This window comes from Rhincodon typus, chromosome 35 (assembly GCF_021869965.1).
Source record: "Rhincodon typus isolate 14 chromosome 35, sRhiTyp1.1, whole genome shotgun sequence".
NCBI classification, from domain to species: Eukaryota; Metazoa; Chordata; class Chondrichthyes; order Orectolobiformes; family Rhincodontidae; genus Rhincodon; species Rhincodon typus.
The window spans coordinates 12,419,155-12,445,710 of NC_063366.1; the positions used below are offsets into that span (position 1 = coordinate 12,419,155).

Consider the following 26,556-nt stretch of genomic DNA (forward strand, 5'->3'; position numbering starts at 1 on the left):
TTCCTATCTATTGTCTGTGTCTTTGACGCACCAAGTTGTGACTAAAGCAAAGCTCTTGTCTTCAAAAGAAACATTTCAGTAACGTACTTGGTGAATGTAAATTCAAAATCGGTTTTGGACCGAGAGATTTGTGAGTGTGGATCTGGTGAAATCAGGCTGCAGACTAATATCAAACTGAACCTCAGTTAACTTTGAAAAAGTAACATTTCTTGAAGTGTTTTTGAATTGCTGCGCAACCACTTTAGGTGAGAGATATCAGGTTATAGGGGCAGTGCCTGTTCCTGTCAATCAGTAAAAAGCTTGACAGTGTACAGTGCCGGTTAGAGGGCTCTTGTAGTGTAGTGGTTGTGTCCTACTTCTGAGCCAGGAGGCCTGGGTTCAGATCCCCACTTGCTCCAGACGTGTGTAATAATATCTCTGAACGGTTTGATTAGAAAATATCTGCAAACAATCTTTGAACAAAAAACACTAATGAAGAACTAAACAAAAGGGCTCTTGAGGCACAATGGTGGTCTTCCTACTTCTGGACTAGAAGATCCAGATTTAGAGATTAACCAAGATGTTGCTTGGAATTGAGGGTTTGAGTTATAAAGGTAGGCTGGGACTTCTTTTGCTGGAGCACAGGAGGTTAAGAGGTGATCTCATAGAGGTTTATAAAATAATGAGGGGTATAGAAAGGTTGAATGGCAGGTGTCTTTTCCCTAGGGTGGGGGATTTCAAGACTAAGGGGCATATTTTTAAGGTGAGAAAGATTTTAAAAAGACGAGGCAATTTGTTTTACACTGTGATGCATGTGTGGAATGAACTTCCAGAGGAAGTGGTGGATGCGGGTACAGTTATAACATTTAAAAGACATTTGGATAAGTACATGAATAGGAACTGTTTGGAAGGATATAGGCCAGGAGCAGGCAAGTGGGACTAGTTTAGTTTGGGATTATGGTTAGCATAGACTGGTTGGACCGAAGGGTCTGTATCTGTGCTGTATGTCTCTATCCAGGTTCAAGTCCCTTCTGCCCCAATTGTGTGTCAAAACATGTTCAAGCAGGTTGATTAAACTACCTATGGTCCAGGTTCAAGCAATATGGTACATGTAATGTAATATATCCAAGTGATGATGGGCAGGAAATTGAATGGTGATGGATTTCCCAGGGAACAGTCCAAGCAAGTGATGTATTGAAATCATGAAGCAAGGATGGAAACACAATCTCAAGTAGTGATTTAATTGGATTAAGTTTAGGTCAAGATGTGATTTGAGACAATTTAAGAGACTTCAAGCATAATCTCATAAGACAGAAACCTCAAGCATCTGATCAGTAGCCTGTGAATTTGTGGCATTTTATTTTTAAATTACTCATTCCTGGGATGTGTTTATCACCGGCAAAGTGAGCATAAGAAAAGCAAGACCATAGCCTTTTAAACATTCTCAACCACTTGACAGCTGATGTTCTACCTTAATTCCACTTTACTGCCTACTCCCTTGATCCCCTGAGAGATTAAAGATCAATCCCAGCCTTGAATATATCTAATGATGCACAGTCTACAATGAAATAAAGTACAGCAGTTCGGAGATTCAAGTACCTCTGGTCAGAGATCTTTCTTAATCTAAATCCTTGAATGATTGAAACATTGTCTTGAGACTGTGTTCTTGTGTAATAGATTTCCCCAATAGGGGAAAACAATCTCTTATGTGCCTACACTGCAAAACCCCTTCAGAGATGTGCACGTTTCAAAAAATCACCTCTCTACCTTTTCTTTAATTGGACAATTCTCTCATCCCAGGAATGAGACTCATAGCGCCAGGAACCTGGGTTCAATTCCACCCTCTGGTGACTGTCTGTGTGGAGTTTGCACATTTCTCCCCGTGTCTGCGTGGGTTTCCTCCCACAGTCCAAAGATGTGCAGGCTAGCTGGACTAGCTATGCTAAACTGTCTACGTGTAGATTAGGTGGGTTATAGGGGATGGGTCTGGGTGGGATGTTGTGAGGGTCCTTGTGGACTTGTTGGGCCGAAGGGCCTGTTTCCACACTGTAGAGATTCTATGATGATAAATCTAGTAGACTCATGGGCTGTAATATCTCCAAAATAGTATATCCTTCTTTAGATAGCAAGACCAAACTACTAAAGTATGCCAGCTGCAGTCTCACCAAAGTTCTATACACGTTCATGTTCTTGTACTACAGTCTCTTTACAATAAAGGTGATAATGACATATCAGTTATCTTCTGAACTGCTTGCAGAACCTGCATGATGACTTTTTTTTGTTGCTTATTGCACTACAACAGATCTCTCTGAACATCAGTTTTTAAGTTTCATGTCTTTTAAAGAATCGTCTGCATTTCTACTACCACTAAAAAGAATAACCTCATACATCGACACACCATACTCCATCTGTTATCTGTTGCCCACTCACTTTACCAGCATGTCTGTATATCTTATGTTCTCACAGATTACATTCATGCCGTTTTGTATCATCATCAAACTTAAGAATCACAGCACAGAAACAGACCCCTTGGTCTGCCTTGTCCATGCTGACCAGCATTTGGCCCATATCCCTCTTAAATCCTTTCTATTTATATACCCACTCAGATGCCTTTTAAATGTTGTAATTGTACCAGCCTCCACCACTTTCTGTGGCAGCTCATTCCATATAAACACCACCCTCTGCATGAAAAAGTTACTCCTCAGGTCCCTTTTAAGTCTTTCCCCTCTCACCTTAAACCGGTGGCCTCTAGTTTTGGACTCCCCTACTCTGGGGAAAAGACCTTGGCTATTAACCCTATCCATGCGTGTCATGATTTTATAAACCCCTATAAGGTCACCCCTCAGCCTTCAATGCTCCAGTGAAAATAGCCCCAGCCTTTGCAGCCTCTTCTCAAACCCTCCAACCCTGGCAACATCGGATGATTACTTTTGGACTCTTGGTCTAAACCGTGAATATGGAAAGTAAACAGCTGAGGTCACAGCACTGTTCCTTGTATTTCCAATAATTACACCTTGCCAACTAGGAAAGTGCTATTTTTATTTCCCAAACTCTGTAAAAGCAAACCATCTTCTGTTCAAGTCTGAATTGACAGACCGAGCAGGAACCGAATCAGCTACATCAAGGCAAAGGCAGGGAACGGTATGACTGAACCCAGCAAGCAGATGGAAAGGTTAGAGTGGGGCTTTGTCTCATACTCAGTGTGATGGGAGAACGTTGTGAGTGAAGAAGATCTGTCCGTCAGATCATCAGAACTCAAGTGTGTAAAATAATCTCTCATCTGCCCTTGGGTTTTTTGCCACATACTTTAAGTTGTGTTCTGTGATTACCAACTAGCCTGCACCGGAAAAAAAGAAATCTCCTTATGCGGATAAAACTGCCACAAAAAATATCCACACCTTGATAAAATCATTCTTCAACCTGATGTGCCCAAAGACAAGTGATTTCAGCTTCTCCAGTCTCTCCGTGGTATGCGATAGTTTGAGAAACTTGGTCGGGTTGGACCAAAGGGGCTGTGTCCATGCTGTATGACCATATGGTTCTATGATTCTATCTCAACACTCTTCCAAATTTCTCTTTTGAGGAGGAGCTGGACAGCAAGCCCAGAGTAATGAGGCCATTGTACATCTTGCCAGTGTAAAGCCAAACAGATTAAAACACTCTGCGTAAAAGCATTAAAATGTGTGCTGTTGCATAGTCCTCAGGAACTTTGTGTATCTGCTGGAAGGAAACAGCTGCATGTCAGCACATGGGTGATGTAAAAATAGTTACCTGATAGAAAAACAAAAGGGATTGCAGTGACTAACAATCTCTGAGCATCTTCTTGTTAAGTATCATGGGCGAGATCTCTACTAATGTTGCTTACAGTGAGCCCCTGTACGGCCTCAGAACTGGCAGTTTGACAGTTGACATGAGTTTATCACCGGTGCTTACAGAAGAGCTGCCACAGAAAGTGCATCTCACTCAACATTGCCTTCACAGACCTCACCAACACTTTCAATATCATCAGTGGAGATAGTGCCTTCAGGCTGCTGTAGAAACTTACGCATTTATCTTCCCTCCCACACAAACATGTGGAGTTTTTTTCAGATATAATGGAGTATCCCTGGATGCTTTCATGATCAGTATAGCAGAGTAAAGCAGCTCTGAGCCATGGCAATCACACGCTTTGGCATATTTTTCTCTATGCTGCTATTGTAGCAATTTTGGTGCCTCAAATGAGGTGTCTACCTGCATGCCAGAACTGATGGCAAGCTGTTCAAATTGGCAAGACCGTGCACCAAGACCAGTGTGTCCTAGTCCAAGTTACTGTTTGCTGATGAAGTTGCAATAATATCCCATGCTCTTCTTCACTTGCTGCAGCTGAGAGGTGACGTTATAGAGGTTTAAAATCATGAGGTGCCTGGATAGGCTGAATAACCAAGGTCTTTTTCCCCAGGGTAGGGGAGCCAAGAGGGCATAGGTTTATGGTGAGAGAAGAAAGATTTAACAGGGACCTGAGGGACAACTTTTTCATGCAAAGGGTGGTGCATTTATAGAACAAGCTGCCAGAGGAAGTGGAAGAGGCAGGTACAATTTACAATATTTAAAAGACATTTGGACAGGTACATGAATATGAAAGGTTTAAGAGGGATATGAGTCAAATGGGACTACATCAGTTTAGGGAACCTGGTCAGCATGGACAAGTGGGACTGAAAGGTCTGTTTCCATGCTGTATGACTCTAACTCCCCTTTCAAGCCAGCAGCAACCAGTTGGCTGAATCACATGAGCTGACTGGATGATGCCACATCCCCAAAGATATCCTCAATTGCCTCCTATCAGCACAAGATTGCCCATCTCACCAGAACAACAATAGCCACAAGCAAAATCTCACATTGACTGGGATCAGAGTTGATACATGGAAAATCCTCAGCGAGCTGGAGTGCCTGAAAACAAGCAGTCAGGAAGAGCAAAGAAGCAGAGGACAAAAGAGAGATGGCAGAAAAGAGAGCCTGAGAAAATATCCAACCTTGGGCCAACGCCATTCATTCATGCCAGCTCCAGAAGGGATTGCCACTTAGAAGTCAATTTCTACAGCCACAGACAGTGTTCAATGCAGAAGTGACATAGATCATGGATGCATTTCATGATTCTCAAGATGGATAGATGCCGTCAGACCCTCCTGTCCATTAATCAATTCTCTCTGTGCAAATATAACTGTGTAAGCCTCAGCCTATGTATTTTGACCTTTTGCTTGGCACTACATTGAACAACCTTTGGTAATCCAAGCACTAGCCTACTAGTCGAATTTGAAAAAATAAATGTCAAATGCAATTTTCCTTTCACAAAACTCTATCTAATCAAGAATAAGTCAAGACTTAAATTGTCAAGACTCCTTTAGTAAATCCTTTCTTAATTAGAACTTTTACTTGTTACTCATCTTTAGTTGTCCCTTAAAAAGTCCAAATGGACTGCAGTGGTTCAAAGCAGCTCACCACTGCTTTCTTAACAGCAATTAGGGATGGGGAATAAATGCTGGACTAGCCAGTGACATCCACATCCCATGAATTAACAAAAAAAAAATCTGCTTGCCTCTTGAAAAAGTGGTGATGAGCCAAATATAAACTAATCAAACTTACCTACAAAAGACATCTGTAATAGTGAAGGACATTGAATACTATGCAATTAATGATCACAAAAAAGATATACTGTGCAAGAAATTAATTAACTGTTGAATTTTCTTTCCCTGACATTTCCAGATGCTAAATTAATTGTCCAAATTGTGTTAACAATCCTCATTGTGGCAAAGATTAGGAGCTGTCTCAAATTTTGGAGAAAATCAGAAGTTAATTTGTAAACTGCACCGTACACACACAAATTCACTTTCAATACTTCACACAGTCACAGGTAGACAGGACAGGTTTAACAGGCAATTTTTGCTGTATTGCAGGAATACTCTGGGTTGCTTTTAGCGTTTCCATTTTTCTCCAGTTTCAGCCAGAACTAATTTAAGATTGACAAAAGGTAGGTGCAGTGTTGACGTGGGTAGTGAAATAATAAGAACAGGCTAACTAAACCTGGGGACTTATAAGTAAATATACATCTCAGGTACCAGCTACAATTAGATAACACCAGACAACTATTTTCTGTTATGGTCATAAAACACTACTGCTACAGTATTTATACATTTCTTACCCATCTCAAATGGGCATTTTAACTTGTTTGTAACATGTTTAAGATGAGGTTATGCTATGCAGTGCAATTTATGCCCACAGGATGGCTAGAACTTGTTTATGCAGACTGGTTATGTACATAGCTCTGCATACTTGAATTCAAGATTCACTCGATGGCGTAGTTTTTCTTAACCTTAGTTTAATACTGCTAGTTTTAATGTGTTTAGATTTAGGCTCAAGCCATTTTACTTGTTACAATAAGTTGTGAACAATTATTTTAAATCATACTAATGGCTTTCAGTTTATTTATCTCTTGTGGAGATTAAGTGGATTTGAGGTTCAAGTACTGAAAGCAGAATTTCATATATATTAAAAATTATGACAAATCCCATTAGCAACCTCCTTCTATATTCTTCCATCAGTTCATTCATTCAGTCATTCATTCATTCCGTGTGGTGCAGTTTCACAAATTAACATCAAGAAACAGCTGTGTTTTAGCAATGTTTTATTATCAAAATAGAAAAAGGAATATCATACAAAAAATAGGACAGATTACAGGGAAAGATTATCCCAACGATAAGTCTCTAAAATGAGAGATAAGCAACAGTTTTCACAGAAAGTAAAAATCACGTTAGTTGTGTATGCTTGTAGGAAGCAAAGATCCCTGAATACACAAACCTTCATAGGTGCACACATGCACAGGCACAGACTATTTTCAAAATACTTTATTGGTTTGTTAAAAAAAAAGTCCCAGTTACTTATTCTTTTCTTAATAAGCACAGGAACATAACTGTACAATATCCATTGTTCAAAAAAAGAGTTGAGCTGTAAAATGATCAGTAGCAGCCATTATCACCACATCAATTCTGATGGGTTTTTTTAATATATATATATATATATAAAAAAGGAACAAACTTGACAAAATGAACATATACATCTGTAAAATTAAACAAAGTATCTCAAAGAAAATATAAAGTAACTGCCCTGTTCCAGAGATCATTAAATTGTCCTTGTTTTGTTTATGTACAACAGTACTGTTAGTGCAATGTAGAATTTATATGGGGGTCAGGGGAGGGGAAGCTCAGCTGATCCGATGCATTCTTACAACGTAATAACTTCCCACTCCGAGGGAAGATCGGAATGGTTAATCCTCAACAATACTGATTTCCAAGTAACGTTTCACATTTCCCATTTTCCTGCCACTTGCTCCCTCCTAACAGCTGCATCATATTTTAATCACGGTGTCAATTTAGGTCCTGCCTTCGAACCTTCATTAAAAACACTACTTCTAACTGTGGCAAATGACAGTTGTGAATTACTCAAATGCTCTGGATTTTCCTTGATTTTACTTGAAGCAAGTAATATAACTTTTATTTCAGGCCAGGGCTTCAATTCACAAACATCTGTTAAAGCCAGAAAAAATTTAAATCAGACAAAGTGCTGTGGGCCCTAATTAAGCAAAAAAAATGGCTGTACAGTTCCTCACTCAAACTATTTGGGAAAATAATCTTCACAGGAACACAAGTATGTTCAGTGGGCCAGGAAAGTAGCTCCTCCCTCCCTATCACCACTAAACTATCAGAGGTTCAGGCTTGGAATGAAACTGAGCACCAAGCTAGATATCAACAATTTTCACATCCATTAGCAAGCAATTGGATACTGATATGGATGTTTCCTTTGTGGCTCTCAAGTGTACAAAAAAAACAGAAATGAACCCTTCAACATTTTTCTTATAAGTGCAAAAAATCAGAAAAAGGGGAACAGCAAAGACTGAACCGAAGTTACGCAATTGAAGGTTGTCTTAATTATAAATTACAATGCTTTACTTCAGTGTTAAGCAACTGACAATTTGTACTAGGCTCTTATCTACTTAATCACCCTACATTGTCCTTCAAAATTCAGCTTAAACTCTGAAACCCCTTGTAGTTCAGGCAGTTATGATTAAGCTGGGTTTCCTTAATACTCTAAAGGTGTACGGGACAGTTTTGCCAACGGGCATGAAACTGGTTTCTGAATGGTCAGCTCCCTGTACAAAATTTCCAGTAACATGCCTAGATTATCACTTCCTTAAGAAATGCTAAAAGATTTATACCATAACCACAGTCAGGAACTTCAAATTGGACAATGTAAGGAAAAATGTCCACTGTACTCTGGTGAATGTATTCTGCCATACTAGGTGGCGTGCAATTGATACAGGTTGAATGGGAAATATATCCCGGGTTTGATGAGCTACTTTAAGTGAGGGAGGGGCAAGTGGGAAGAATGCTGCAAGCAGTTACTTGGGATTGACGTAAACTACATGCTTGGCCAAGGGAAGAGTCAGAGACATTACCCACTAAAAATACAACACTGATTCCCCCCCACCCCAATCCGATCAGCTAAATGCAGAGCATTTATTACAAAATAGATATTTACAAAAATAGTTTGAGAAAAATTCAGTTACTGCACACTGAAAGGGCAACTGAAAGGTGGTCAGGACTTCTGCTATGGAAAGTTGATGTGTGTAGGGGAGGTATAAAAAGGAAACAGGAAGCTAGGAGCTAAGAGGGAAATGAATCAGGGGAATTTTCACAACAGATCTCTGGAAAACACTGGTTGAAAGTAAGCTCCAATTTCAGTATATTTTCTCCTTCATTGGAAAAGGAGTCTTGACATGATACAGGGAGAGAGGATTCAGCTGGGTGTTGAATGCAGTATTGAAATAGTTGACCGCTTTTTTATTTTAAAAATGCAGAGGTAGAAGTGTTCAGTAGTTACCTAGTCGGATATATGGATGTCCTCTCTGCGCTGTTCGTTTCCAATATAACAGACCAGCAGACTAAAAGAGGGTGGGAAGGCATTTCCCAATTCTTCAGCAGGCCACGCACAAGCTGCTCATCACCCCAACCCACCCTCTGCCCTTCATCACGTGTCACAATGACTAAATGGGAAGAGGGCAGTCTTGTTTATTTTTCATCCTGGCAGAAGAATAACATGCAACCTTGTTGAGAATAAGCAGTTCTTTTTCTCCTCTTCAAAGTTCATCTGCATCTCAGGCTGCCTTAATAAGCCTCACAGAGGCAAACACAAAAAAAAAGGGTTCAGGGGCATGGGGGGTTAGGGAGAAAAAGGACAGGGACAAACTGGGAGTTGGATCCAGTATCTGAGCAACAGCAACAATAATGTAGTGGTCTAAACCCCAAGCCTTATGTCCTTTCAGTTCCATTATTTAGAAGCCTACATAGACCGTGATGGGAGACCCAGGCAGGGTCCTGCTCGTCTGTAATACAGCAGTGAAAACTGTTCAAACTTTCCACAGGATAGAGGGAGGCCTGCTCACTCTGGGATGTCAGGAGTCTCCAAAGGAACTAGTGTCTGACCCAGCCAGACCATATTTTCGCACTCTTCAGCCGACGCTAATTTTCCTCTGTTACTTCTTAAAACTGGATCGTGTTGAATTTCACGGCAACGGGGGGCCATTCACCCCAGGGTGGTAGAAGGCACAGTTGCTCTCGTAACGGCAACTGCCTTTCATCATGAAATGCCGACACATGGGTCTGTTTGACATATCTGTTGGGGGGTGGGGAAAAAAGAGAGAGAGACAGAGAGAGAAAGAAAGAGAGAGAGAGAATACAAAATCGTTAAACAGCATATTTAAGAAAAGTATCAATATGCCAATCTAATATAACAGGAGAAGGGTTTGGTGTAGTCTGTTCCACCCCAATCTTCTCTCTCACACTTATTTTAAAACTTCACCCCTTTGAATACAAATGCTCACTCAGACTGTAATGGGACAGATATGAAGATGATTTTGGTTTGTTTCAAAGCTCTTCCATAGAACAAGGTGCACTGCTGCCAAGACGTTGCCTGCCCCTAATTCCTCTAAGGGAAGACATCAGGCTAGGTGTATCCAGCACTTGCCTTGTGTAATTTCAGCCATGACTACTCTCTGTAGACAGTTCTTGGAATAACACTGAGAAAGACCCTTTGAAGGATTGGGACAGTGTGGGTTAGAACTGAGCACTGCACGCAAAGGAGGCCAATGGATAGACCTTTCAGTTGGTTCTGCTCAAACATTGTCACAGCCAAAGGGGTTGCATTGGCTATGGCAGAAGGCGCTGGCCTACTCAGTACTGCAGTAATTATACTTGTTCAAAATTCTACATTGAAAGGGATATTCTTTTTCAAAGCTACACAGAAAACAAAAACTGACTGAGCAACTTATTTGAATCATTTTCACACCTCCAAAGTGAGACCTTTTGCTGGATTGTTGTTTGAGAGTTTAGCGATTGTCTTGCAGTACTTAAATCTATAAGTGGCGATGGGGGGAGTGGGTGGGAGAGAGAGACAGAAACGCTCAGAGCTCTAAGGTGGGCCCTTTTAAAAAAAAAACACAACTCATTATGGTGAAGTTCCAGAATTAATGACCAAACATCACAATCACCAACAGCTATAAGCTATATAAATGACTCAGTATTGAAACCATCCTCTCGAAGCTTTCCAAGTGCAACCAAACAACTCCAGAGATCAAAGGCAGACTGTCAACTGCCCACATACCTCCACCATGGTTGCCACCCATTCCTCCCCCGTGGTTGCCATGTCCTCCCCTTCCTCCTCCATGGGGGTGGCCCCGTCCACTGCGACCTCGGAAATTCTGGTCACCACTACGTCCCCGACCTCGCTGGTAGGGACCTCCACGCATGCCATGTGGGTTGCCCCTCATGTTGTCGTTTGGCTGGTCCCAGTAGCCATCCCTTTGATGATGAGGTGGGCCCATCATTCTCGGGCCACCAGGGCCATGGGGAGCTGAGCAGAAAAAATAAAAAACAAAAATCTCACAGTCAGAAATCTTCAAATAGTATTCACTTTGGCTAATGTACTTTAAAACAAAAGCACCTCTGGTGTTGAGTGCAAGAACAGAGCCATGACTATACCTGGGAAAGGTCCCCCTGGTCCTGCAGGGCCACTAGGATGGAAGTGAGGCATGTTATTCTGGCTGGGAGGATAGCCATTCACCGGTGGTGGTGGGGCAGCCATTCGCTGACCTGCAGGAAGACAGAGCATTAGTGAGAGGTATATTCAATACAAATTCACAAACATCAACCAGCAGTTCAAAGTCAAGCAAACTCTTCCCCGAAACTATCAATATTAAGCAGGACGACAAAGGCTGACAATATAGGACAGTCATCATCCCAAGAATATACTATAATGTTAGAGCATTAGATAATCATGTAGCAGAAAGGGATAGAAGGCTATGTGGTATTGAGAGATGAGGTTGGCAAAAAGTTCATGTGTCGTGTATAAAATTGTTAGGCTGAATGGTCTCTTTCAGAGCTCGCAACTTGATGAAAATTAGATTCTACCCAATAGGTGCTTGGGCTGAATAGCCAGGTTCTGTGATGAAATATTTATACAAAGGATAGGTAAGTGAAGATAAACTTACATTAATAATTGAATGAAAATAAAGAACTGAGGATGCTGCAGATCCTGAACAAAAACAGAAATTGCTGGCGCAACACAGCAGGTTTGGCAGCAGTAGTGAGAAAGCAGAAAGTTCTGATGAAGAGTCACCAAACTCGAAACGCTAACTCTGCTTTCTTCTATAAATGCTGCCAGATCTGTTGAGTTTCTTCAGCAATTTCTGTTCTTGTTGCTTTAACAACTGCCCACTTTAAGGTTAAAGTTGAGAGAGGAGGCAGAGCAGTTGTAGGAATAAGTTTTCAGAGTTACTCAAGCTAGCATCCCTAAAGTTAACAGATTTCATGGGCTGGGTGGTCACCTTTCACACTGTGATTGAGCTGAATTCACACAATGAGCACCAGGTGCTCAGTCCCTGTAAGTTAATAACTAAATGGCCTGTATACCAAATCAGGTATGAGGTTTTGCTTACAGCTGGCCAGAGGATAAAGCACCCCATGAGCCACTGTGCACAGGAAACTTAGAAGAGTGAGTGGCACAGTCAAACGCCTTTGGAAAGAAAACTACACAGAATTGATTACAGGGACTAGAGCATTCACTGGCCTCCACAATGGAAAAGACAATCCTCCCAACTTGCAGCAGAGATTACTCTTAAACCAATATATTCTTTCCAGCCTTGCAGAAAGCCTCAGGCGTTTGAGAATCAAACAGCAGCGACCCTCTTGCCTCTTGTCCATAGGATCATTTATCCTTTGTAAGCACAGGCAGAGAGAGTGACAGCTAGATATTAAACCACAGAAGACAGCATACCCAGTTTATCCCTCAACATATAGTTTTTTGCACAATTATTAGAAATGCACAGAAAGCTCCTCTCTTGAACCCTGAAGCCACAATTTGAGCATCCCTATTGAGGTTAGTTAACTCAGATTAGACCAGTGATTGAGTACTGGGGCTCTGCAATTCAGATGGTCTCCCACATTTTTACTACTGAATCAGTAGAACAAGGCATTACCAAACTTAGCAGAGACCTTATTACAATGAGGTAGTCTTGAGGTTATAAGTACACATGGTTCACTGCCACAGATAGAGGGCGGTGTTATTTATGGATGGGATACCTGGTGGGGCTTGGTTCTGCAGTGGTCCAAGCAGCTGTTTGATTTTATCAGAGAACTCTGGCTGTTTGACTAACTCGTCAATGGGCTTTTGATTGCTCTGTAAATAATAGAGAACACAGGTTATTCTACAGGCCCAACAATTACCCTTCACTTCACAAGGCCATATATTTCACAGTACCTTAAGTCACAAGATCTAATTTATAAAATTAGTTATTTTACGATTCCCATGCTTAAACATTAAGATTCACACTGCATGAACAACCATTCAAATAGCTGAATGTGTAACTTGGATCTAGGCCCGGTCAGGATATCAACCATTTGCCAAATAACATCATGGAATCCAACAACTTGAAACTTCTAGATCACCTGCAATGTAGCACAACCATCGTACTGTGCTGGAATGTCAACTGGGCAGTAAAAAGTTGGAGTAGGGATTGAACTCATATCCTATCATCCACAAGTGCCACCAACAGAGCAAAGCCACTTGATCAAAACTGTATACAGAGTGCCACCTGAAGCATTAATTTTCAGATGATCCAAGTCAAATGTTGCAAGAATGTAACCCAGGTAAATAAGTTTAACCACTCTCGCTACTTACCATAAGGGAGGTGAGTAACTCCTGGACATTGATGCCCGTGTTGGCATTTGATCCAGATTGCTGGTTCTTCACTATGCCCATACTGCCCATCAAGTTGGCCAGCACTGGAGGCAGCTTGGAGCTTCCTGAACCATCAGGAGACTGAGAAGCCGCGACTGTTTTCATTGGTTCCTCATATGTGGTGTCCTCTATGCCATTCTCCTACGGAGAAAACAAGCATCACAGTGAAGGGAAAGGTTTTCAACGGGTGTTAAATTGCAACAATTCAAACAAGAACACACCTGACAAAATTCTTTGTATTCTTTCTTATTAATGTCTGTCTGTCACTGCTTGCATGTGAGCATCTTTATCTTGTACTCTCACTCAAGGAAAGAAAATCTGTTCCCATTAGCTCATCGTAAGAACAGGAGTTACAAATTTTAGATCTTGGACAAGAGATGCAGGGCTTTTTGCGGGGGGAGGAACGGACGGAGTTTCAGTAAGTGGCAACTTTGCTGCTTGAGGGGGCAGCAAAGCAGAGACAATTGACAATCTCAGAAAAGGAAATTGGATAGGCAGGAGGAAAACAAAACTTGCGGTGTTACAGGGATAGAAGAGCGGAATAAGACCAATTGGATGGCTGTGCATGAATTTAATGGGCCGACTGGTATGGTCATGTACCATAATGATCAAGATTCAGTAAGGTGGAAATGTGTGTGCAGGTGAACCAAATATTATACCTCAAACTTCCTTCACTTTTAGAATACTTGGGGCAAATCTTTACAGCGATCTTGAGGGTGGCCTAATTCAGCAGACTACAACGAAACTTGGTTTAGTGGACACCACTTCCTCAGGTTTTACAATAAAAACAGGCAGAAAAGGCCAAGATAATATTTATACCAGTTAACTAAACTATCTGCAAGGCCAGTGGAAGCAGATTAAACTTCTAAAGGAAATCAAATGAGTATTTGGGAAAAAAAAGGAGAAAATTGCAGGGCAGTGGGGTAAAGAGCAAAGAGGAATGAGAGACTAATTGAATAGCTCAAAGAGCTGGCACAGGCATGGGCTGAAGGACCTTCTTTGGCATTCAACAATTGAAATTACAAAAACAAGAATAAGCACAGGATTCATGTTTTGCATAAATTGAAATTCTCCCAGTATACCATATGATGCAAAAGAAGCAACTTTCCTCAGCAATTAATATAAGCTGCTTTAACTGATTGAGCTCCATAGGAGACTTACATCATCCAAAGGAATGATCTTGGGTGGAATAGTTTCATAAGATTCAGCATCAGGCTCATGAGGACTCTCTGGAACACTGAGAATTTAAATGCAATTAGATTGTCATTAATGAAAAGTACAGGCATAATAGGGTGAATAAATAGACGTACATTTTTGAAACTAGCTTGTTTAAGTTTAAAAAAAAAAATCAGCATCATTGTTAGGTATGTCTGACTGACCTCCAAGAAAGAACTTACATTTTAGTTCTGCAGAAGTTGATAAGCTAATTACCTAATGAGGTTAAGTGCACACAGGACTATGTTTAGGTTTCAAATACCTATTTTGGATAAACAACATGACATCTACACTGGCACACTATACTTTAAGCAGTTATTCACTGTTGCTACACGCTCTCAATTGCATCTGATAAGGTATTATTTCCGTGTACAGAGAAAACCTACTAGCATAGGACGAGCGACTCCAGTATTGAGGAGACATTTAAAGTAGCAGCATGGGAAATTCAAGAGATGTTTAAAAGCATCTTTTTTTGACAGAGTAAATGATAAGGTATATTTTCCACAAGTAATAAGGCAGCACAGGACACTACAGTAGCAAACAAAAGCCTTAAAAACTGTTTTGAAATGAGGAGGAATTTAATGCATATTGCACTGCTTGAAAGGGCAGTAGAAATAGAACCAATAACTTGTCAAAGGAATTAGTTAGAGTGAAAACTTACAGGGGATGTAGGAAAGCACTGTGGGAAAGGGTCTAACTGGAAACCTGCTTCAAAGACCTGCTGAAGCCCAATTGACCATTGTGCATCACAGAAGGGTGGCAATCAAGAAGATGCATAAACCTACCAAAGACCTGCTTTTAGTGCAAAGTCTATGTCACATTTAATAACAACAGCATTAAAGTTCAAAGTATCCACTTATTCAACTGGATTCATGTACACTGGTACCTTGCTTTCTCTCCCGCCTCATCAATTCCCATGCTGCTGTGCATGCAACCATCCCACTCACCCCACTTATGAAGACATTGATCCATGTTACATACAAGGTCCTTCACATGCCTGAAAGGTAGGTCAAAAAACTATTTGGCCACTGGAGGGGTGACTGCTGAGAAGCGCATGACCTACTCAAGTCCCACTTCCTAGCACATTAACAAAGAGTTTTGCTTTTATGCTACAGAACTTCTGATCCAGACGTAGCTATCGTCAATCACTGCTATCAAGTAATTTTAGTTTGTCTACATCCCCATTAAGTGCAGTCACACACAGCCATACTGAGCTTTGCTATCCAGTCAAGAAAGTAGGAAGGAGAAAATGAGTTATATACAGAAAGAACATACCAGTCTTTGGAGAGGAAGATTTCCTGTAGAATCCCTTTCTCTCGCTCTTCTTGAATGTACTTCTCCTGACTGCTACTGCCCCTCTCTGCTAACTGCGGACCCAAATCGATTAAAACAGGGCACGTCCAAGGGATCTTCTCCTCCATTGTATCATGGCTTAACCTGCGAGCAGTCTCAAATGCCTGCCGATCCATCATCATTTCTCGCTTGGCAGCTTCACCAAAGTCTTTAATCTTGTTCACATTAACTGAAAGGAAACCAGTATTGGTAATGAGCAAACAAAAAAATAGTGTGACCAACAGCATGCAAGTAAAGTACTTATTCAACTTGACTGAACACAATCAACAACTTTAACCTCATAAACAAGAGAAAGCAGGGAAGAAACTGGAATCCTTTCAAACCAAACTAAACAAGGGAAACTGACAAATGAGACAAGCTCAAGATTGATACCAGGCAAAGAAGTACATTCCAGTGATTCAATACTTGGAAAAGTCTTAGATTGGGGAAATTAAAGCAAAGATTCTAGGTGACACCAGTCACTATCAAATAACAGTACAAGTTACTTAAAATGTGTCAATTCAGATCCTTAGTCCACAGGTAGTAGAAAAGCGAGCTTTAGAACAGCTCCAACTACTGAACATGCCTCTCAGATTGTTATACTAACTCAAGGAAAACTTCACATTACACCCAATCATGTCCATGCTTACTCTCAATTGTGGCATGTCAGGTTAAAAAATGTCAGTATTTAAAGGAAAGGAGCCCCTCCTCTCCCATTCCTTTATTGCAAGCACATATCTCACCTCTCTCAGTTTCATCCAGTTCAAAGTAGAAATACTCTCGTAGCTTGGATTCTTCACGCCATGACACAGTCTTCCTTTTCTTTCCCTTTCTTGTCAGCTTGGCTGCTTCTGGCACTGTTTCTGGTGGAGAAGGTTCAGCCACTGTCGCAGCTGCAGCCACCGTCATATCCTCTTCAACAGCTGCAAGTTAAAAGAGAAACACATAGACGTCAAAAACATTGAAACACACAACGAAAATTTGAATTCTTCAATACAGGCAAAGGAGGCAAATAAGAAGAGATCTTGGGAACAGTGCAAAAATAGCACTTCTATGTACTGGAGATACTGGCTTTCCTTGTAGATATTTTTAACTGACCTGTTCAGACATACTACAACAAATCCTGGGGCAAGTGGGACTTGAACCCAGAGATAGGGATACTCCTACTGCACAAAAGTGTGTGAAAACTCATTGCCTGCAGTGGGGTTTGAATCCACACTACCTACCTGGGTCAGCATTAACTGGATCTCCAATTTACAATTCCAGCACTATCACCACCACACCATCACCTGCCCATGTGTGGGACTGGAACTCAGAGCTTTGGGAGCAAAAATGTAGGGACATAATGACTGTGTTGTAAGACCCTCAGCTGACTGCATCTTGTATCCCAGGGCAAACTCCCATCTAATTACTAATCAGGCCGAAGTCTGCCTTGTTTCAGAGGTCAGGCAAGATTGGGCATTTTCAAACGAGTACAGCCACAGGCAGCTTTGTTCTTTTCTTTCCAGATAAAATCCCATGCAAATAAGTGGAGCGAGCACCTCAGATGAAAGAAATGCGATCAGATAGCCTGAAGTTTCACTGTTTCTAATTCAAAAGCTAATGCAATAAGAGCAATGCCAGTCATAATTTGCACCTAACACCAGACAAAAATTTAAAATTTGGAATCAATACAAGATGGTCACTGATAGGTCCTGTATTGGTTTAAAGAGGAACTTTTCATCCATAGAGTGGAAGTTGCTGGCACTACCTGGTTGAGGTAGATTGTATAAATGGCTTTAAAAGGCAATTAGATCATTATGTGACGGGAAGGAAGTGAGGAAATGCAGATACGGTGACAGAAGGCTCAATTGTAAGTCTAAGATAATTTGGGTTGAAGAAGTTTGTTTCTGTGCTGAAAATTCCATGCAACAGCTCAGCGAGAAGGGTTAATGGGCGCAATGAAAACGATATCTGCCATCTCGTGTCATCACTGGATAGCAATGAGGACATAAAACACAAAATGCCAGGAGGTGCCCAGTCCTAGCAACTTAGGAAGGTAAAGCTTATAATAGATCTGAATTACTGTGTGGTTTACTAACTGGACCATCAACATTCACTTGGCTGAAACATTTAAAGCACTATGCATCTACTACAAGTAGACTTACCCATCTCCATAGGCTCAGACACCTCTTCCAGTGGCACAGGTGTACTAGGTCTCTCCACTTCCATGGGCTCAGTGATAGCAACTTCTGGAGAAGCAGGCTTGGTGCTGATCTGTTCAGGACTGGATTTTTGATCAAAAGGATTGGACTGAAGGGAAGGGAGAAATGATAAAAAGTAAAACTAGAGAGTCAAAGACAATTTTAGAAAGTTAAGCAATAATATTCACAACAATTACAAAGTTCTCCAACTGGAATTTGAGGACAGACCTGCAGACAAAGGTGTTTATGCCCATATTAATGCCCAATCCCCGTTTGGGATTTAATCAGCATCTTTTTGCTAACCCAATTTCGATGGATCCACTGTATATTTAAAATGCTCACAAAACAACTGACTTTTGATTTTTAAAAATCAAAAAAGACAAAAAAAAAATCAAACAAGCTCATAATTACATGATAACTAGACTTACTGTCAGGAAATCTCATCCAAATGCCTCGCAACACCCGTTTATAGTATGCCCTCCCATAACATATTATGACTTGAGTAACAGTATGGCTTCTGACTTTTCTTAATAACTTCACCTGCGAGCCCTAATAGTCTAAACTGCCACTTGTGATAAGCCACAGCATACAGTTGTGCAAGTTTACAACTGTGCATGTTTAAATTTATGCTTCATCACCTTAATTAGCAATGTCCTGAACAACTATGAGTTTCTTAAATTTCATTTGCGAGCCAAACGCATTCTCCAAGTTACCAACAACATTAATATAACCTCTCCAAGAAACAGAATTTATTACCGGGACTTCCTGCAAGAAAAAGCACTACTTCTTAATGTCAAATTTTGAAGCTCATTATCACTGATGCTTCTTCCATTTGGCAGGCCATTTCAAAGCACACCAAACTCATATCAAATTAAAAGTGGATCTTAATAATGGACTTCAAAATAGTGTTTCCCAAAAAAAAGGTAGAATTTTGTTCATAACTTTTCCCTGCACAAACGTTTTTCTACCAATAAACTGTGCAGCTTTACAATAATCTCCACCCTTAACATGTCCAGTGTTTCAATGAAAGAAAGGGAAGCTTGCACATTTGCTTCTTAGTACCTTGACGCTAGTTGGGGAAGTGATCTTCTTCTTCTTCTTGATTTTTAATCCATGTACTGGGGCAGAGTTGAGTGCCTCTAGAAAACCAGTACTTTCAATAGCTGCAGAAGTATGAGCAAAGTGTCAAATTAGAGCTAAAGCACCAATAGAAACACTCCAAATCCAATATTCTTTCAATAAGATAATCTAGACCCAATCCTTTGTGCTTTATGTGTTTTACTGGGACCTCTAGAGCATCAGCCCCCTCACATGGCCAGAGATGGGGAGAAGACTCAAATGAGCAGAGTTAAACAAAGCATCCATTCTCAAAATATTGCAAGCACATGACACTGCTAAGGCAGGGCAGGATCACAGGTATCTAAGAATTGTCACCCGTTGCTTCAAACAATGGATGTGATACTCAGTTAAGTTACAGCATGTGTTCAGTGCTTGTAGAACTGTATCCTCAACAAGCAAATTAAAAATTGTTACTTCCAATTTTCAAAATACTCTTACTTACGCTGGGGAGGAATTATTTTAACTTTAATTTCCTTAGTAGTGTTGGGTGTCACATTGAGCGGTTTGTATTTCTTCTCCATGTGTGGTGCAGAGCTACTTGTCAGAGATGAGCTAGGAATCAACAAAAATGGAATTAATCATCAGCTATGAAGAGAATTTCAGTTTACTAGTAAAACAACTAAGTGGATAGAATGATAATTCTGCAAGTGACAAAAGAGCAGTGCGTATTGCGGACTTTGAGGCAGCCGGCGGGTCGGTGGGGGTGGTGTATGTGTGCATGGCCATTTGGTCTATCAAGTCTGCACCAATACTCCAAACAGCATCCTGCCCTGACTACCCCCATAAGCCACCCTATCCCTAACCCCACATCTACCATCGATAACCAACCCACTCTGTAGTTTCCCAGACAATGGGGCAATTTACCGCTGCCAATCCACCTATCCTGCTCATCTTGGGACTGTGGGAGGAAACCAGAGCACCCGGTGAAATCTGACGCAGACAAGGGGAGAATGTGCAAACTCCACACTAGTCACTCAAGCTGGGTCCCTGCAGCAGTGAGTCCCTGAGTTACCATACCATCCTTGAGCAGATGAATAACAGCTGAAATTTAATGCAGAGGTACAACGTAATACATTTAACAGGAAGAAAAAGATGGCAACAGGAGATAAAGGTTACAATCCAAAAATTAAATTACAGGAATACAAAGACCCAGTGATATTTGTGCATTGGTCAAAGACAAGTTGCAGAAACAGTTAGTGAAGCATACAGAATCCTGGGATTCATAAATAGAGGTAGAGAGTACAAAGAGCAAGTTATGATGATGATCTTTTATGAAACTAATTCAGCCTCAATTGGTGTACTATGCCTGATTCCAGGTACCACATTTTAGGAAGGTTTTATACTTTAGAGAGGGTTCAGAAGAAACTTAGAAGAATGGTGGACTTCTGTTGCTTAGATAGTTCAAAGAAACCAAAGTTTTTAAAAGAGAAGTCTGAAGAGATTTATGGCATGTTCAAGATCACAAGGTGTCTAGGCAATATATGGAAAGAAACCGCCTCCCAGAGAGAAAGGTTGAAAATCAGAGGACACAGATGCAACACAACTGGCAAATAAACTACTGGCAACATGAGGAGATGTATTTTTATGCACGTGGAGAATGTACTGCTGAAGAATGTGAAAGGGACAAATTCAGCCATGGCTTTTAAATGGGAACTGCATATGTACCTGAAATAACATACTTGCAGATTTTAACATAAAGGGTAAGGGAACAGGTCTAAGTCAAAGTTACACCTGCACGACATCAGCACGGACTAAAAACAGGTTAAGAGAGTTTGGAAACAGCAAGGAAGGAAAACCACAGCTGAGCTCAACTACAAGATGCATTTTAAGCAATACAAGGCCCATGGGCTCATGCCTCCATTGGGGAGATTAAGAGTACAGAATCTGAGTTCCCACTGCAGAGCTACTCTGATCCACACAATACAACACAAAGCACATTTCAAACTAATCTGCTTGGAGCTAACATTCATACCAGCATGAGAACGGTCACTTATTTTTGCATATTTCTCCAGTATGCACATGTAACTCTGAAGTCTCTGGTTTCCATGACTATGCTATACCTTAACATGCTGTTGCATCTTGCCATACTGTTCATTACAAAGTGATCTTACCTTGGTCTCTTCAGAGGCGCTGGCTTGATGTTGTACTTGTCGGAAATTACCGGGCCAGAAGAACTCTTCTTTGGTGGAACGGGAGCCTCCATCTCCAGGCCTGCAAATGGAGTTAGAAGGAGGGTGAGTGTCACATTACCACCAAGGGAAGTAAGCAGCTACCAATTGGTAATTTCTTAAAAGCAAGGTTAATCACAAGACGCTACATCTGCACTTCATTAGGGAATGTCACTTGTCATTTGTAGATGATCTCTTCTTCTTAAAATTCACAAAAAGATTAATCAAACATCTCTAAACCATTTACGTCAAATGGAGTCCCGAAACAGATGGGTGAAAATAAAGCATGCATCAGAAATTCTCAACAGTTATCTGCGGGTAACTGAGCATACTTCTGACATAGGACTGAACTAGAGTGCAAAGAATCAAACAAGAACAGTTGTAACAGAAGAGTTTAAAAAAAAAATGTCAAGTAATATTCAGGCTAGGTGTTTTAAGGGAGATTAGTGCATTACAAGTGTATGACAGCCACGTGATAACCACCTGTTGATCTGAACTTGGCGTGACTGGGTGCAGTTGTCCGTAACGACTTGGGTTTCTCACGTTTCTTCTCCAATGATTCCTCTTCCTTCGTCTCCACTCGGAGGTCTGATTTGGGATCTGGGACTCGCTCAGAAACTGGTGCTCGAATCTTGCTTTCATCTTTCTTTTCATCTTTCCGCCTCTTTCTCTCTGGCTGTTTATCTACAGATTTAAATAAAAAAACACTAAAAAAGGTAAAGAACTTGCTGGGCAAACAAGAGAAGAGGGAAAGGATCTAAATATTAGACTAAACCAAATTATATCTTTCTTCTTTAATCAGGAGTACCCACAGCAATTTAAAGAAGTGATTACATTGCAGTCAAAAGTAACAGTTCCACTAGATTTTCTGACCATGATCTATTTATACTGATTAGTCTGGATTCAACAATGAAAAACCTAAATATGTCCCACAGAAAATAGGAACCAGAATGGCTGCCAGATACCTAAAGATTTCATTAGTTGATAACAACAGGCTACTTTACAGGTAACATTAAGTTTACACATTCTCTTACATTTATCAGTCTAAAAATTTTATGCTATTAAAAACAATGCACAAAAAATCCATAATACTAAGTACCAACTCAAATTTCCTAAACCTTTACCCCAACACCAAAATGTAGGTTTAGCATCTAGTAGAATACCGAGTGTGAAAATGAGCCACATATACCAGCACAATTCCTGTTCCTTGAACTGGATAGATTCGGCTTACACAGCTTGGACAAAAGTTTGAGTTTTACAGTGATTTACAATGTCCCTAGACCTCAGGGCACTTTGAATCAAAATAAAATTCTCTCTCTCAATCGTCACTCAACAACCATCAATGGATATGGGCATCTTCCGAGGACAACACTGGCTGCATTTGTCCTGCAGTAAAACATGAGTCACAAAGCATCGGAAGATGTGTTGAATCTGCAGAATTGTAGCAGAAATGCCTTTCAAGGTTTGGGATGAGTTGTTTTTGGAGAAGCAGCGCTACAAAAACAGTTTGACAATGGGTAAAATGGAGCATAAGGCACGACTGATCAGACATAAGACACCAAGAAAATTATACACGACTAATCAAACTGTACCTTGTGCGCCAGGACCTGTGCTCTGAGAACGAATTACAGTCATCCAATGGTTGACCAGAACTTGTGCTAACTTCCTGAGTTCTAAAACATAAAATAAGAAATTATGAAAAATAAAGGACTACTTTCAAGACAAACACCACTGAGACCTAATTGCACTATCAGTTAATAGTTAGCTCCACAATAGTAATGGTTGGATGATTAAATTTTGCTGGAGAATGGATGTTAGTGAAGGCTTAACTTCTACCCACTATCTACTTATCAGTTAGAAAATGCATGTATCCTAGGCAGCTGAGCATCATCAGGATTGCCTATGATGCCCTGGATGGTTGTGTAATTGACACTCATTGCACCAAGAGGCAAATAACCATTTGTGAATGAAAGGACTGTTCGTGCCTGTATCTTTGGTGAGGTATGTCTCAGGAAGAAACTTATTTAAATCAGAAGCAAATGAATTATAACTGCTTTGCACCAAAAATTAAACATGGAACAAATTTCACTTTGTCTTGCTGGTGAAAGGAACTATTCATAAAACAGAAACAAGTATGTATTACTTCCTCTTAAGTTGCAGTTTAAACAGAACAGTCAAAGTGGTGGTGGAAATATCAGATGTTTAAAGAAATGCAACTTCAGCTCCTTTAAACTTGATGCAGATAGAATATATTACGACTAACCTTCATCATCAAAGCTCTTGCTCAACTGTTTCACTATCTTGGCTGTGTTATTCTGAAATAGAGACAGGCTCAGGTAAGACACTTGCATTCTGGAGCTTCCCTACTACCCACAGATTTTATGAAAATACACACCATTTATTTGTAACACAACCATACTGAGCAAGCTCCTTCAAAGAGATGCCTACATCTGCCAGTAGTACAGATACCCAGTGTAAGCACAAAACGTGCACACAAAACTTAGGGCAACTAGGACATCCAACGTTATCAAAAGTCTGGCAGACCGACTTCTACATTGCAGTGCCTGAGCATCTGCTCTCACATACTTCCTCCTATCTCCCCCTGGACACTCTCCCTTTGTGGGGAATGTTCCACCCTGTTTCAGTCCTATTCCAACCCCCACTCCCAAGTCTTTCTCTGGTAGATTGATGATATCAAAGGTGCTGCTTCCACCCCTCATCTGCAATTGGAAAAGATTATCAAGTTCGCTTTCAATTTCCACCCTGCTCTCACCTTCACCTGATCCATCTCTGACTCCTCCCTTCCCTTCCTTGACATCTGTTTCTATTTCTAGGGATAGGCTGGCCACCAATATCCATGACAGACCAACCAACTCCCACAGTTATCTCGGTTGTATATCCTCACACCCTGCTTCCTGTAAAGGCTCTATTCTATTCTCCCAGCTCCTCTGTCTCTGTCGCATCTGTTCTGATGATGCCAACTTCAACAAGGGAGCCTCTGAAATGTCCACCTTCTTCCTCAACCAAGGATTCTCCAGCACCGTAGTTGATACAGCCCTCAGCCAGGTCTGACCCATCTCCCACACTTTAGCCCTCACACCCTCTCTTCCCTCCCACAACAATCCCCCCCGAATTGTCCTCACCTACCATTCCACCAGCATCCACATACAGAGATCATTAGCTTCCATTTCTGCCACCTCCAGCGGGATGCCACCACCAGACATATATTTCCCCTCCCCTCCCTCGTCAGCCTTCCGCAGGGACCGTTCCCTCTGGGACACCCTGGTCCACTCCTCCTTCACTCCCAACATGCTGCCCCCCACAGCACCTGCCAGTTTATTTCCTACTTCGTCAGTATCCAAGGCGCCAAACACATCTTCCAGTGAAGCAGTGCTTTACCTGTACTTCAATCTGTCTACTGTATTTGCTGCTCACAATATGATCTCCTCTATATTGAGGAAAATGAAGTGTAGACTAGGTGACCACTTCACAGAACACCTATGTTCTGTTCGCAAAGAACAGGCTGAGCTTCCAGCTGCCTGGCACTTCAACACACTACTTTGTTCCCTGGCCAACAATTGTCTCAGGCTTGCTGCTGTGCTCCAAAGTTCAGCACAAGCTGGAAGAACAATGCCTTATTTTCTGCATGGGGACTCTACAGCTTTCTGGACTCAATATTGAGTTCAAAATTTTAGGGCTTGAGGCACCTTCTCCCATGTTATTAACCCAAACCCACACATCTAGCTTTGTTATCACACGAACTGCTACTATACACAACCCACTGTTAGCCACTAATAGTCCCTATTAATAGCTATTCATTCTCCTATGTCTGTTCAACAGTTCTTCTCTTTCTTTGGTGGGTTCTATCTCCACCTATCATTTAGTCCTTACCCCCTCCCTTCAATCTACTTTCTGCATAGAAAACAATGTTTTCCTAGCTACCATCAGTTCTGAGCAAGGGTCATTGAACCTAAAACGTTAACTCTGATTTCTCTCCATAGGTGCTGCCAGACCCGCTGAGCTTTTTCCGTTTTTGCAGCAATTTCTGTTTTTGTTTCTGATTTCCAGTATCTGCAGTTATTTTCAATTTTATTACCAGAAGTCTGCAAGGTTTATACAAGATAAATCATTCAAGGGAGACAGGTAAAGAGAAGGGTTGATTCTTCCCAGAGATGGGAAAATATTGTTGCAGAAAAGGAGTTTATTTGAAAACAAAAAGAAATTACAACTTAATAACCAATAGCAAATTGGAAGAAAATATATTAAATCGTGGCTCTAATAACGGAAAATGATGCCATGCCACAGCGTGACAGTGCATAGGCAAAGAAAAAAGGCCCATTTCTCACACTTAGAATTTTATAAAGCTAAAAAGAGCCAAATGAAAACTGTTAGCCTTGAATTTACTCCAAATACAAGTTAAAAATAAAGTTTCACTTCGCCTCTCAACTCTAGCAAAGTTCAAATGCTGTACTATCAAGCTATTAATTATAAAAGAAGCTGCCATTCAAACTACTGGACTTGTCTTGGCACTTTGAAAGGACTTTTAAATTGTCTCCCTCCCCTGCCCTCCACCTGACCCTACAGATGTCCCATTTAAAAAATTATTCTTCAATCTGCATCCATCACGTTTTGTGTCAAAAATTCTCATCTGTTCTCTAGTTTTTCTTTTAATCACCTTAAGTTTATGTTGGCTAGTCTCATCTCCTCCTGCCAATGCAAAGCACTTATCGTATTCACACATGTCAGACTGGAATATTTTTCATCACTAGTTTAATTGCACAGAACACAAATCATAATTCGTTGTCCTTTGTATGGTGAACATGGTCATAAAAGGCAAGTCCTATCCTCAAGGTTACAATGGACAGTGACTTGTTTGCTTACTTGTTTTAGATGGTCCACAGTGAGTGGCAGCAGTTGCAATGCCAGCAGAATCTGTTGTAACAATGGTACGTTGCTAGTAGATTTGGAATAAGCCAGCCAGTTATTCAGCAGCTTGTAACCACCAACATTAATGAACCTTCAAGGAAATAAATAATCAGGTTAGGCACTTAACTCTCATCAGCTCTTATCCACAAGAAAATACATTGCATACCTTGTTTCAGAGATAGTAGGAACTGCAGATGCTGGAAAATCTGAGATAACAAGGTGTAGAGCTGGATGAACACAGCAGGCCAAGCAGCATCAGAGGAGCAGGAAGGCTGACGTTTCGGGCCTAGACTCTTCTTCAGAAAATGAAG

The 26,556-nt window shown here is 40.9% G+C and overlaps 1 protein-coding gene across 1 annotated transcript in view; it reads right to left on the reverse strand.

Moving 5' to 3' along the window:
- Positions 1 to 6,622: 6,622 nt before the first annotated feature.
- Positions 6,623 to 26,556, reverse strand: part of ppp1r10 (protein phosphatase 1, regulatory subunit 10) — a 25,116-nt gene continuing 5,182 nt past the window's right edge. The window contains exons 3-18 of the mRNA XM_048616729.1: positions 26,201 to 26,336; positions 23,583 to 23,634; positions 22,912 to 22,992; positions 21,803 to 22,003; positions 21,263 to 21,362; positions 19,594 to 19,703; positions 19,095 to 19,195; positions 17,997 to 18,141; positions 16,593 to 16,772; positions 15,793 to 16,039; positions 14,464 to 14,539; positions 13,243 to 13,443; positions 12,645 to 12,741; positions 11,046 to 11,156; positions 10,669 to 10,917; positions 6,623 to 9,681 (exon numbers count right to left, since the gene is read on the reverse strand). Coding sequence (XP_048472686.1) covers positions 9,572 to 9,681; positions 10,669 to 10,917; positions 11,046 to 11,156; positions 12,645 to 12,741; positions 13,243 to 13,443; positions 14,464 to 14,539; positions 15,793 to 16,039; positions 16,593 to 16,772; positions 17,997 to 18,141; positions 19,095 to 19,195; positions 19,594 to 19,703; positions 21,263 to 21,362; positions 21,803 to 22,003; positions 22,912 to 22,992; positions 23,583 to 23,634; positions 26,201 to 26,336 — 2,197 coding nt within the window. The 3' untranslated portion in view covers positions 6,623 to 9,571. The remainder of the gene's footprint in view (positions 9,682 to 10,668; positions 10,918 to 11,045; positions 11,157 to 12,644; positions 12,742 to 13,242; positions 13,444 to 14,463; positions 14,540 to 15,792; positions 16,040 to 16,592; positions 16,773 to 17,996; positions 18,142 to 19,094; positions 19,196 to 19,593; positions 19,704 to 21,262; positions 21,363 to 21,802; positions 22,004 to 22,911; positions 22,993 to 23,582; positions 23,635 to 26,200; positions 26,337 to 26,556) is intronic.